The sequence below is a fragment of the Erythrolamprus reginae genome, chromosome 1 (assembly GCF_031021105.1).
Source record: "Erythrolamprus reginae isolate rEryReg1 chromosome 1, rEryReg1.hap1, whole genome shotgun sequence".
Classification (NCBI taxonomy): Eukaryota; Metazoa; Chordata; class Lepidosauria; order Squamata; family Dipsadidae; genus Erythrolamprus; species Erythrolamprus reginae.
The window spans coordinates 324018274-324031588 of record NC_091950.1 but is presented as its reverse complement, the minus strand read 5'-3'; the positions used below and the strand labels follow the sequence as shown (position 1 = coordinate 324031588).

Below are 13315 nucleotides of genomic sequence, written 5' to 3'. Positions count from 1 at the left end.
GTTATTTTACATTTAAAAAAAATCTTAATTATTTTGTTTTAACGTTTTATTACATTGATTAAATTGTATACTGCAAATGAATTTTAGGACAATTCTTAATCTTGTTTTTCCCTCAATTTGGCCTGTCAGCATTCTTAGCTATGCTAAGTGGAGTGGAAATCTCTTCAGGCCTAGTTAACAGCATTAAAATGGTAGGCCCCAAAAGGATTGAAGCCTTTTTACATGTGTGTGATAGCCACCACCACACATACAAAAAATGTAATTTGATAACGTTATTTTACATTTAAAAAAAATCTTAATTATTTTGTTTTAACGTTTTATTACATTGATTAAATTGTATACTGCAAATGAATTTTAGGACAATTCTTAATCTTGTTTTTCCCTCAATTTGGCCTGTCAGCATTCTTAGCTATGCTAAGTGGAGTGGAAATCTCTTCAGGCCTAGTTAACAGCATTAAAATGGTAGGCCCCAAAAGGATTGAAGCCTTTTTACATGTGTGTGATAGCCACCACCACACATACAAAAAATGTAATTTGATAACGTTATTTTACATTTTAAAAAAATCTTAATTATTTTGTTTTAACGTTTTATTACATTGATTAAATTGTATACTGCTCAGAGTCCTGCTATAAGCCAATTACAAATTTAGAGACAGACAGATAGACAGACAGATGATGGATGGATGGATGGATGGATAGATAGATAGAAAGATATATGATGGATAGGTAGATAGATGGATGGACGGACAGGTAGGTAGGTAGGTAGGTAGATAAGTAGGTAGATGTGGAGTTCTCAACATCTGGTTGCAACAGCCCTTTGATGCTTGTGGCTCCTAAGAATAATCCAAACCTTTTAAAGGATACTTGACAATCTGGAAACTACACCTTATTTATATAAACAGGCATGGGGGAATTGAGATACTCTTTCCCCCTAGGCCTTTACAATGGGTTTTTAACTGTTTTTAGTATTGGATTATTATTATTACCGGTATATGCTGTTTTATTACAGTTGTTAGCCACCCCGAGTCTGCGGAGAGGGACGGCATACAAATCCAATAAGGGAAAAGGGAACACTTAAACAACTGGCACCAGGCTGCGTAAGGGAGACTCTCCTGGGCGCGAAGCTCCCTCGCCAGCGCCGCGAACTGCTCCGACGCCTCCAACACCAGCCGGTAGCGCGTCAGGAACAATATAAAACATACCCCCAAAGTATAATACAGTACACAAATGTCCAAAAGTCAAAACCCCACCATGGCTACACCAGCAAGAAGACAGAAATATGAAGCCAGTTTCAAACTTAAAGTTGTAAACTTTGCCATGGAACATAATAACTGTGCTGCTGCAAGACAATATGGAGTAACAGAAAAAATGGTTCGGGACTGGAAAGCAAATGAAAAAGCATTAAAGAATATGCCAAGGGGTAAGTGTGCATTAAGAAGAGGCACCCCACACTGGCCAGAACTCGAAAAACATGTAGCAGACATGGTAAATGAGCGTCGCCAAAACGGTTATGTGGTGACACGAAACCAAATACGTCTGTTTGCACTTCAGTGGGCCAAATCTAACCCAGATCACAGCAACAGATTTAAGGCCACTATATCATGGTGCACTAGATTCATGGGAAGGCATAATTTGGCATTGAGGCAAAAGACAAAAATTGCCCAAAAATTACCTGCAGATCTTGATGGCAAACTAAATAGCTTCCATGGATATGTAATAAAGCAGCGCACTAAACATGGCTATGCATTAAGTAGTATTGGAAATATGGATGAAACTCCAATGAATTTTGATATGATTGGAAATAAAACTGTCCATCAAAAAGGTGAAAAAACAATTCTAATTAAAACAACAGGACATGAGAAGTCCAGTTTTACAGTGGTGCTAGCATGCACAGCTGATGGTGCCAAACTGAAACCAATGATTATTTTTAAAAGAAAAACAATGCCGAAACTCAAGTTCCCTGCTGGTTGCTTTGTACATGTGAATGAAAAAGGCTGGATGGATGAAGAAGGGGTAAAACTATGGTTTGATAATATATGGAGCAGGCGACCAGGTGGACTTATTAAAAAACGTAGTCTACTAGTGTGGGATATGTTCAGGGCTCATTTAACCCCCAGAACCAAGCAAAGGCTTAGAAGACTAAACACAGATGCAGCAGTCATTCCTGCAGGTCTGACATCGTTGGTACAGCCACTGGATGTGTGCCTAAACAAGCCATTTAAGGATCGCATTCGAGAACAGTGGAATGAATGGATGGTTAGTGGCGAAAAGTCATTCACAAAAGGAGGAAACATGCGGGCTCCACAGCTGGATGTTTTGTGCCAGTTTGTCATAAAAGCCTGGAATGATATTGATGCAGAAACAGTAATCAGGTCTTTCAAGAAGTGTGGCATATCCAATTCATTAGATGGCATGGAGGATGACTACTTGTGGCAAGATGAAGCCGAAGCTGAGACCACACCATCTGATACGGAATTCAATCCATATGATGACTGCCTTACAGATGTACCACAAGATGTCATTGATGTACTTATGATATCAGATGACGAACAGGAGGATTTTGAAGGCTTCTAAAGGGAAACAGTCACGGCAGAAAAACTTAGCCTGCAGTTATAGGTGTTGCTAACTCGCCAGGGACTTGCCCGGCACTTGCTCTCTCTATTATTTATTATCTTCCTCTTATCATCATCAGTTTCAGTTTGGTTGACAGTCTAGAAAACAAACAGCATGGCAGCTCCCATGGGTTTATTTCAGCTTTAGAGTGAATTATGAAAAGTGTAATCCACTTGCACTGTTTTATGTTTGATGACAAGCAGTCTTATGTTTTCCTGCTAAGCACCTGCATGTCATAAGCAGTTGAATTAAAATTATTATCATATTGAAATCAAATCTGATGGGGGGTTTTTTCATTTTTTTTTTGGTGTGCGTCAGAAGAGGGGTAGTCTTATACGGCGAGTATATCTCAAATTCTATATTTTAACTGGAAAAGTTAGGGGGTCGTCTTATACGCCCAGTCGTCTTATACGCCGGAAAATACGGTAATTGGATTTGTATGCAATCCCTCTCCAAGGACTCAGGGTGGCTCACAGCATATATAAAAACAGAACAATAATGTAAATCCAAGTAATGATGAGAAGGAATCCAGTTTTGAAGGATTTTAACTCTTAGGTTTTAGCTTTGTTCCTGATCGAGCTACTTTTTTTACTTTTTAATTTATTGTTAATATTGTTAATTTGTTTACCCTCTTTTAAATTTACAGAGCTAGTTTACTGGTTTTCTTTAAAATAAATATTCTAAAACATGTCTCAATTAATGTAATTTTATTGTTTTCCATTTTTATAAGTTACCAGTAGCCACTGCATTTTCTAACCTCGGCTTATACTCGGGTCAATACGTTTTCCCAGTTTTTGTGGCAAAAATTGGTGCCTCGGCTTATACTCGGGTCGGCTTATACTCGAGTATATACGGTACCTATTAATTTTAAGCAGTTAATACAGTAAGGACAGCTTTCAAAACTGCATCAGCCTCTTAGGATCAGACAGAAAAATCTTTAGTTATGTGCCTGTCATGGAAGACTGAGTCAACCTTGTTTTGCAATTCTGCCTGATATTAACTGTTGTTTTAAGAAAGAATTAAGTTGAGAGTTCATAGAATAGGTGGATGATACTCTGTTTACTTCATTTTATGGGCAGTAATGCCAAAACCTATCTGTAGGAGGCACTATAGTGCTTTAAGCACAAGTACTATAAAGTTGACATACAAGTGCAAAGACTTGAAGATGTAAGTCCCACCATGGGAGAGTGCAGAAACGAGGCTTAGATCATTATGATTTAAGCTTCTTTTCTACACCACACCAGAGAAATTCCCTTCTGTGCATGAAGGACAGCTGACATCTGCAAGGGGTGCAGAAATAGAGCTAAAATATTCATGATTTAAGCTTCCTTTTCTGCATCCTATGAGAAGATGTCAGCTCCCATTAGCCAGCAGCTCTTTCAGCCACCCCAGAGATTGAGAAGGAACCCTCTCAACAGGCAATGGCAGACTTTCTGGGCAAGGCAACATGGAAGATTGCAAATGGTAATCACATAATCACAGGGCACTTGACAACTGGGTTGTAACAATTCATTTAATAATTGTATTGCTTTGTGACAGAAGTTCCAATCTGAATCGTAATTGTGAGTCAATGACTTCCCGTACTAAGAAATGTTATCTACATGTAAAAATCTTTCAGTTCTGGACTCCTATGGTCTCCAGTCTAACCCTAACCCTAACTGGAAGTCTAGGAAAACATCTCGTACAGAACAGACTGCCTATGTATAGTTCTTGATAATTCCCATACATGTGTCATCCTATCAAATACAGGTAAACTTGTCCATTTATTTAAGAGTAGCAGGGATTCAGTTCTAAGCTTTAATGTTATTTATAAAAATAAATCCAATTTTAGTCAATTAAACCAAATTGATTTTTTCAACTTGACAGTTCATGGCATCCTATGAAGAAAAGTTTAAATAGCTTACATGTTGGAACTACTGGTGGTGGAACTGGTGGTGGAACAGGTGGAGGCATGAAACCTAGAAGAAAAAAAGAATAAATATTAATATATAAATCTATTAAAGTTTATAAAAATTAGCAAGATTCTTAGCTAAATTATAAATATGTTCAAGCATATATTACCTAATTCAAAAATTAATAGGTTTACTGCCACTTCACTATGCAAATAGATGACTACAGATTAAATTATCATATTTTTCAGAGTATAAGACACACCTTAGTTTTGGGTGAGGAAAACAAGAGAAAAAATGCTGCCTCTGCCTCCCAGCAAACAGTACAGATGATATACACTGTTTGCTGTGTATTTCTGTGCATATGTGCCTGACGCATAGAAACAGCAAAGAATTGGAGAAATGTACATTATGGCAGTATATTAATGTCAGAAATTTTCTTAAACATAGTCACACTGATTCATCCCAATTATTTAAATAGATCTACTCCAAACATGATTAAGTCAAGGTTTAACTCAGCTGCCTTGTTTTAATACTGAAACAGGACTCTGTTACGTTTCAGACTATACTTTTACAGATCGTACAAAGCTGTTAAAATTGATGTGGCTTTCTGGAATTATAGTTATTCTCTGCTATTCAAAAGAAGATACAATAGCACTGGGACTCTTCAGATCAAGCATTTATTTTAAAAAGCTTCTTCATTTTGTTAAGTTGTCCAGAACAATAATAAAGCAGTCTTTAAAAATAAGTCTAATAATTTGAACATTCTACAAACATTTATAGTGTTATTGACTTACTTTCTTGTATTCAGTTTCAGCAGTCTCATTAGCATGAAGAAATAAAAATCTGCCTCTCCCTCCCAGTAATTTAATAATAATAACAACAACAACAATTTATTAGATTTGTATGCCGCCCCTCTCCGCAGACTCAGGGCAGCTCACAACAATAATAATAACAATGTGACAATGTAACAAATCTAATATCTAACACAGTGTTTTTCAACCAGTGTGCCGTGGCACACTAGTGTGCCGCGAGACATGGTCAGGTGTGCCGCAAAGCTCAGAGAGAGAAAGAAAACAAGAGAAAGAAAAAGAAAGAGCAAGAGAGAGAGAAAGAAAACGAGAGAAAGCAAGCGAGAGAAAGCAAGCAAGAGAGAGAAAGAAAGAAAGCAAGAGAGAGAGAAAGAGAACAAGAGAGAAAGAAAGCAAGAGAGAGAAAGAGAGAAAGCAAGAGAAAGAGAAAGACATAGAGGGAAGTAGGGAGGGAGAAAGAGCAAAAAAGAGGAAAGAAGGAAGAGAGAAAGAAAGAGGGATGGAGAGAGGAAAAAAAGAAAGAGGGAGAGAAATAGAGCGAAAGGGAAGAAGAGAGAGAATTTTTTTGTCCAAACTTTTTTTAGCCCCCCCCCCCCCTCTCAGTGTGCCCCATGGCTTTGTAAATGTAAAAAATGTGCCGAGGCTCAAAAAAGGTTGAAAATCACTGATCTAAAACACATCTAAATTTACTTCCTTGAAGCTTTAGTTTCACTTTCAGTTTAACATGTGGACGGCTGGCCTGCAGCATCAAATTAGCTGAGGGTCGGTAAGCTAAAAATGAGTTGCTTGGCTTTAACAGGCTCTGTCCTGCTTGCTGCAAGGACATAAATTGCTGGGAGGCAGAAACCAGAGTGGAGGTAGATGGATGGGGCTACATTTGGTGTATAAGACACACCCAAGTTTTCACCCTCTTTTGGGGGGTAAAAAGATATGTCTTATACTCTGAAAAATACGGTAATATTTTTTAAATGAAGGAGTCATAGATTCATAAAGCTGAAAGGGATTCCTTAAGTCACTGAATCCAATTCCCTATTCACAACATTGGGTCCTGCTTTGAGAAGCTTTCTAGCTAATTATGCAAAATTAATGTAGATTTAAGAGAAATAAATAACAATGCCAATACATTTTGATTTATATTATAGAATGGAAAGATAACTTTACCAGGAGGTGGTTGTGAAGGATTAAAGCTTGCTCTCAAGAATGGAGGCGGAGGAATTCCACTGTAACCAGGTGGAGGGACAGACATTGTAACAGGAAATGCAGGTGGAACTAAATTAACAGCTGGCACAGTTGGAGCTACAGGCATCTGTTATAATGAGAAAATATTCCTGATAATCTTTAATCCATATACAGTTATGAGAAGGAAATTTTAAAATCACATCCCTGGAAATTGGTCTCTTTGAGCTATTTTGCTGTTAAATTTCAGCTGGAGCCCCCAAATAAGATTTATAGCTTGCTGTCACAAAAAAGCATGTAGGAAGGGTAATGTAGTATTATTTCTGTCTTTTCAATGTAAAAGTAGTTCTGTCTCTTTAAATTCAGACTTAGTCTTTTAATAGTTGACTAACAAATGAACTTCTAGAAAGTCCACATAACTATTTTTCATTTTATTTCCAAATTCTCTCTCCCCTATCAGTGAAACCGAACACTTGCCAGTTAATTCCAAAAATAACTTTGGGTCAATTTAAAGATTTTTAAATTTTATTTATCACATTTTTAAACTGTTCATCTCCTTCACATATATAGGAGAAGAAAACCATTTTGGGGGGGAGGCAACTTGCCATGGAATCATTCCCAGAGTTTTGCTGCCTCTTACTTTTTGGGAGCCTCCTTAGGAAACAACCAACATGGGATGTTCCTGAGAGGTCTGAGTGGAGTTCTTTACTCTCGATTTGAAACCAATGCATTTTCAGTTTTGTGCACATTTAACTTCAGAGGGTTTTTTCAAAATAAATGGAAAAAATGCCTCAACAAGTTGCAAATATCAGAATCACTGAGATGTGCATCTGGTACCAGGGGTGGGTTCCACTTACCTTCGCCATTAGTTCGCATTGCGACATTTTGTGAGCTTGCACATCCCCTCGTACAATTCTGTTTCAAGACATGCTCAGTAGCTATAATCAGCCCAAAACACAGCTGAGGAGCTGATCAGCTGTGCTTTGAGTGAAGGAATAAAGATATGTATAAACCCAGGGGCGGGAAGCAGAGCCTTTTTTCAGGCAGCAGCAGAAGAAAAAACTTCCAAATGGCAAAAACTTTGGGGGGGGGGTACAGATGGCGGCACCCACGGACCAACACTGACTGAACTGGAGCCGTGACGCCATCGTCAAGTCACCAGCGACTCGCTACTGTTTCGGGCGATCCAGTCTAAACCGAGAGGAACCCACCCCTGTCTGATACAAAAGTAGAGTTGTCAATTTAATCAATAATCTGAATGTCCTTCACTACTGGAAGAAAAGCGTGGTCAGAAAAGGAAGTACAATACTAACCTGTAACATAGCGACAGACTGTGTGTAGGTTTCTGTCTGTGTTGTGACAACTGTGGTTTTGTCAACGGTTGTACTCTGGGTTACAGGCACATTGTCTTTTACAGTCTCTGAAATCCTTGTAGTTTCCCATTCTATACAAAACAACAACAGACCAGTATTTTGAAAAGCACATTAGAAGATAATAAGCATTTGCTCTACTACCTATGATACCTACATTTTCGCAATAAATGGAGATTGAAAAATACAGTGGTACCTCATGATACGAACTTAATTGGTTCCAGGAGGAGGTTCGTAAGGTGAAAAGTTCGTAAGATGAAACAATGTTTCCCATAGGAATCAATGTAAAAGCAAATAATGCGTGCAAATCCTTCAGGAAAATCCCAAACTTTAGAAGGGAGGCGAACAGCGGGCAGGGAGGAGCAGCTAAAGGGGGCAGGTGGAAAAAGCAAGGCTAGGCTAAAGGGTGAGTGGGAAGGAAGAAAGGCAAGGGGGGCGCCCCTCCCTTTTCTTTCTTCAAAAGACACCCTTTCATTGCCTCTGCAAGCACGCTGTTCTCCTACTTTTGTTAATGCAAAGTCTTTCCCCCTCCAAGCCGCCCCTCCCTTTTCTTTTTTCAAAAAAGGGGAAAAAAAGAAACCCCTTCATCCCAGCAGCAGCGGCTTGGGTTCGTAAGGTGAAAATAGTTCGGAAGAAGAGGCAAAAAAATCAAACACCGTGTTTGTATCTTGAAAAGTTCGTTAGAAGAGGCGTTCGTAAGATGAGGTACCACTGTATATTCAAAAAACCCTATACGAATGGCACATTCCCAGATTGTTTTATGTGGAGCAGAGATGTCGAACTCAAGCTTCGTAGGCTGGATCCAGCTCGTGGGGTGCTTATTCCTGGCCTGCGGGGCCAAATCTAAACAAAGGACCAGCTTGCGGTGCCTCTACCAGCTAAAATGGAGCTGGGGGCGGGGGTGTTTTTGCTCGCAGAGGGCTGCAGGGTGCCATTCAGGCCAAAACAGGAAACAGATGCCCCCAACATGAGCGATGTCGAGTTGATGACGTCCCCCACTGTGGTCAAAAATAACCCTGATGCAGCCCTCAGTGAAATAGTTTTACTCCCCTGATGCAGAGCAAGAGATTTTTTGGAGGTCGGTGGTATTTTGTGATTCTTGAAATTTACAACCTTGGATTAATGTGCTGTTTCTAACAGTGTAATAGAAAGAATGATCAATATTACTGTGTTTAGTCAAGAATTAATACTGTTTAAAAACTACATTTAAAAAAATATGTATTATTAGACATGTACAATATTTGGATCAAAATCACCTCTGGGAGATTTAGATCAGAGTTTTTAAAAATATATTTTTGTTTTATTTTTGTTTTCTTTATGTTTTTTCTGTTTCTTTCTATCATATTAAACCAAACCAAACCAAACCACACTAAACCCTACTGGTTTTAACAAAGGATTATTTTGTAAGTAGCAATTGATTTCTCCTATTTACAAATTATCTACAATTTTGGACTGATACTAAAGATCTATATTAAATCTTACATATTATCTGATTTATTTAATAAATAAATTTCCTTTGGAAATGAAATCATTAGTAAATAAGTATATTTTCTAAATAAGTAAGCAATTCTATTTATTTAAATTTTTTTAAAAAATTCCTTTGGAAACTAGCATATATCCCAGTTGAAGACAGACTTTTTCTACAGATGTCACAAAATGGCATTATGATTCAGCTTGATTGCCAACACTCAGCCTACTTCTTAAATAGCCTGAGAGGAATAACTTGTAGTTGTAGTGCATATTTAGATTATTGGAAACAATTTCTCTGGAACAAAAGGTTAAAAAATGAAAATAAAGTTTTAATTACAAAGAATTTTAAATTGTTCTTACCACTATTTACTGTTTCCTGGTCAATCATGCCTCCTTCTGCAAAGCCATCTAAATCATCCAGCTTAACTTTTTCCCAGGGTATATATGATACTCCAAGATCCACATCCCAAAACTGTTTATATTCAGTTTTCACCCCTTTGTTTAAAGCCCATGCAATCTGCAAATAAAGCAAATTCAGTGGTTGTGGAAACAAAAGTACAATAATCTCTACAAGGCAACCTAGCATTCTGTTTATTTGTACACAGCACGATTAACAATTTGTTTGTAAAATGGACATGCTTGCAGAACAAAAAATGCAGTGTCCAAATACATTGTAATTATATCTTTTATTTAACATTAAAAGATTAATTCTTCATCATGAAATTTCCTTTTTATAGGAAATGAGATATTAAAGTTACATAGCATAGAAAAACATAGAGAATCTGATGATCTATAAAGAATCCTCCTGTGCTTGTCTTAAATTCTTCCAGTTTTTTCTGCTATAAATGCAGCAGTAAAGAATTTTAAAGTTCTTAGTCCCAAAGAATTTGGACATTATTCTTTCCAATCTCAGGTTTACTGTTTATCCAAAATTTGTAGTTACGTTTTACTATTTTACAGGACAATTTTTTCCCTTCTAATAATCAAACAATAAATACTTTGAATTCATTTAAAATTTTTCCTTTTCTATTTTTGGATAATATCTCCATTTAATTGGAGTCATTAAAATGTGTTCAGATGAATTCTTTCCTAGAAGCATTTTATTTCCCCCCCCCCAATAATATAAATGTTAAAATCTACACAATATAGACATAAGAATCTATACAGAAACTTATTTATTATATTTATTTCCTGCCACTATCCCTTAAGAGAGAGAAAAGTAGGAATGCTTTGTCTTTCTTATTGCTCTGGAATAAGCTTGAACCTGGACAGTTAGCTGTACTTTGTTAGTTTCATTATTGATCTTTCACCTATGCTCTAGGGATTGTTCCTGCTGCTTCGTCTTCCAGAAGGCCACTAAAATTCAAGAGACTGCCTGGATCAGCCATGAAGTGTGGCCATTCAGGAGCAAGAGTCTGAGTTACTTCTTGTAATTGGTAGGCAGTTCATTGATGGATTCACCTATCTAGCAGACAACCAAATGGATCTGACTCTATGGGATAACATAAGGTGCTGATTTAACTATGACAAAGGAATAATGGTAATACCTTCCATATCGTCCAGATCATTGCTCCAAAGCAAAAATTAGATTTAATTCATGGCCACCTATGTATGCAGATCTTCATCAAACTCCTAGGCTTTCCCAGCACCCATTGTATGGAGGTTAAAATCCCCCAATACACATAGGCGGAGGAAACTCAATCATCAACCCAACAACTAGGCCCAGGAAGCCTAGGAAAGATCTAGATAGACAGAGGGCCATTGGTATAGCAACAGTACCCCTAGTTTGTTTGTTTTTAGACACAACTTAACACAAAGGCAGTCCCATCCTGAAGCTTTCAAAAGAATGATCTTGGTCACAGGTAAAATCTCATAATTTATAAACATCACTCTATTTCCCTGACCCTGGTACTCAGGCTGAGACAGGACCCAAAACCTGGTTGGGCAAATTTTGGAAATAAGGATATTGCTACTCTCATGCAGTTAGTAGTGAGTAAAATGCACCAGATCTACTTGTCTGTCCATCACCAAAACAATTCTGTACTATTCCCATCTAACTATCCCATTTATCTAAGGTAAGCACTTATTTCACCCCAAATCTTACTAACCATATTTCCTACTTAATCTGGAGTTAACAATCTAGCAAATCACTCAGCCCACCTACTAGCAAAACCTTACTTACATGACATTCAACACATTCTAATTTCCAATAATGTCCAAAACATTCAGCTCCCTTCTACATGATTTGGAGATGAGTAGAGTGGACAGAGACTTTTCCACTGGTCCTGGACATTAGTCCTTCACCTCCTGATTCACAATGTTCTATTACTATTACTATTGTTAGACTGAGGTTCCACCATGAGCCATGGTGGCACAGTGGTTAGAGTGCAGTACTGCAGGCTACTTCTGCTGACTGATGGCTGGCTGCAATTTGGTAGTTTAAGTCTCACCAGGCTCAAGGTTGACTCAGTTTTCTATTCTTCTTCGTCTTTTTTTTGGGTGGGTGGGGAGGTATGATTTTTTTATTTTTTTCTCTAACATAACATAATATAAACACAGCATCCCTGCCTAAAGAAATTAATATATAACATTTCCTTCTTACATCAAACAACTATTTTCCTCACATAACATCCTGTCTTCCATTTCTAAACATTTTAAATTTAACTCAATTACAGAACTTTCATTTATAAGAGTTTTCCATTCTTCTGAGGTCAGTAAAACAGGGATCCAAATTGTTGGGGGCAACATGCTGACTCTGTAAACCATTTAGAAAGGGCTGTAAAGTACTGTTAAGTGGTATATAAGTCTAACTGCTATGCTCTTGTTATTCTTGCAAATTGATCTAACTTATTATTACAACAATAGGATGACAAACACAGTGACTTATTTAAGTCTACCAGTGAGTTTTTATGGCTCAGGATGGATTTGAATCGTCCTGTCCCCAGTTTTAGCCTAAACTCTTAAGCACTAACACAGTGGTTTCCCTTCATTTTATTTAAAAAAGCACATAATTATGATAATAAACTATAATTCATATTGCATATAAGCAGGACCACTGAAATTGTACCTTAATAATTTTAGATACAATTTTGTAGGATCCAGCGCTTAGTTTCTGAAGAGCACGATAAGCATCTTGCCTATGAACCATACAGACATATGCACAACCTCTGGGAGGGATCATCTATAAAATAAAAACAAGACAAGGGAACAAATAAAATTAAAACAGAAATTAATAACTGAGTTTCAGTAAACCTCTTGGAGTAATAAATATTAGCAACTCCCAATTTATTTTGTCATATCCCATGCCATTCTAAATGATTTCCTGAAATTCAGGAGAAGTGTTTTAAGAGGCACAAAAGGAGTAACAAAAAATATCTTGCTGTGCAAACACAATTTTTATTTCTCTGCATCCAGCTACCGAACCTCTAGGTACTTTTATTTTAAAATATATCGTATTAAACTTCCACTTATGTAAAATGAGGAATTCATTAAAACTCAAAATTACCAAACTTTTTCAAAGTTACAGATTATCATACTTACATTTATAGATTCTATTTGTCCAAATTCTTCAAATAGATTGGTTAAATCTTGCTGTGTGGCTTTCTTGTCCACTTGACCAACCCAAAGCGTGGTACTGCAGACTGCCAGGATAAATTATAATGGCAAAGTTTATATTTTATTCATATCATTTGTCATTTATCATCACTACAATCTTTTATTACTACAGAGGAAAGACAAGCTGAAATTTGCCTATATGTAGAAATCAATACAATTATTTAATTTAAAACAGTGAAAACAAAAAATGTCAATAGTCTTCCAAGAAGTGAATAGCAGGAGAACAAAACCCTATTATTAATTAATTAATTAAATTTGTATGCTGCCCCTCTCCGAAGACTTGGGCTAACTTTTTATGAAAGCTGTATATAAATAAGAATACTTTTATGCACATAAAAAAGCAGAGGCATGGGGAGAATACAGAAATAGG

The 13315-nt window shown here is 37.1% G+C and overlaps 1 protein-coding gene across 8 annotated transcripts in view; it reads right to left on the bottom strand.

Annotated features, from left to right (window-relative positions):
- The window catches only part of SCAF8 (SR-related CTD associated factor 8), a 119133-nt gene that overhangs the window by 65807 nt on the left and 40011 nt on the right, over positions 1 to 13315 (bottom strand). For all 8 annotated transcript variants that reach the window (XM_070733747.1, XM_070733743.1, XM_070733744.1 and 5 more), the window contains exons 13-18: positions 12871 to 12971; positions 12398 to 12511; positions 9691 to 9847; positions 7804 to 7934; positions 6476 to 6620; positions 4518 to 4571 (exon numbers count right to left, since the gene is read on the bottom strand). In XM_070733747.1, the coding sequence (XP_070589848.1) occupies positions 4518 to 4571; positions 6476 to 6620; positions 7804 to 7934; positions 9691 to 9847; positions 12398 to 12511; positions 12871 to 12971 (702 nt within the window). The remainder of the gene's footprint in view (positions 1 to 4517; positions 4572 to 6475; positions 6621 to 7803; positions 7935 to 9690; positions 9848 to 12397; positions 12512 to 12870; positions 12972 to 13315) is intronic.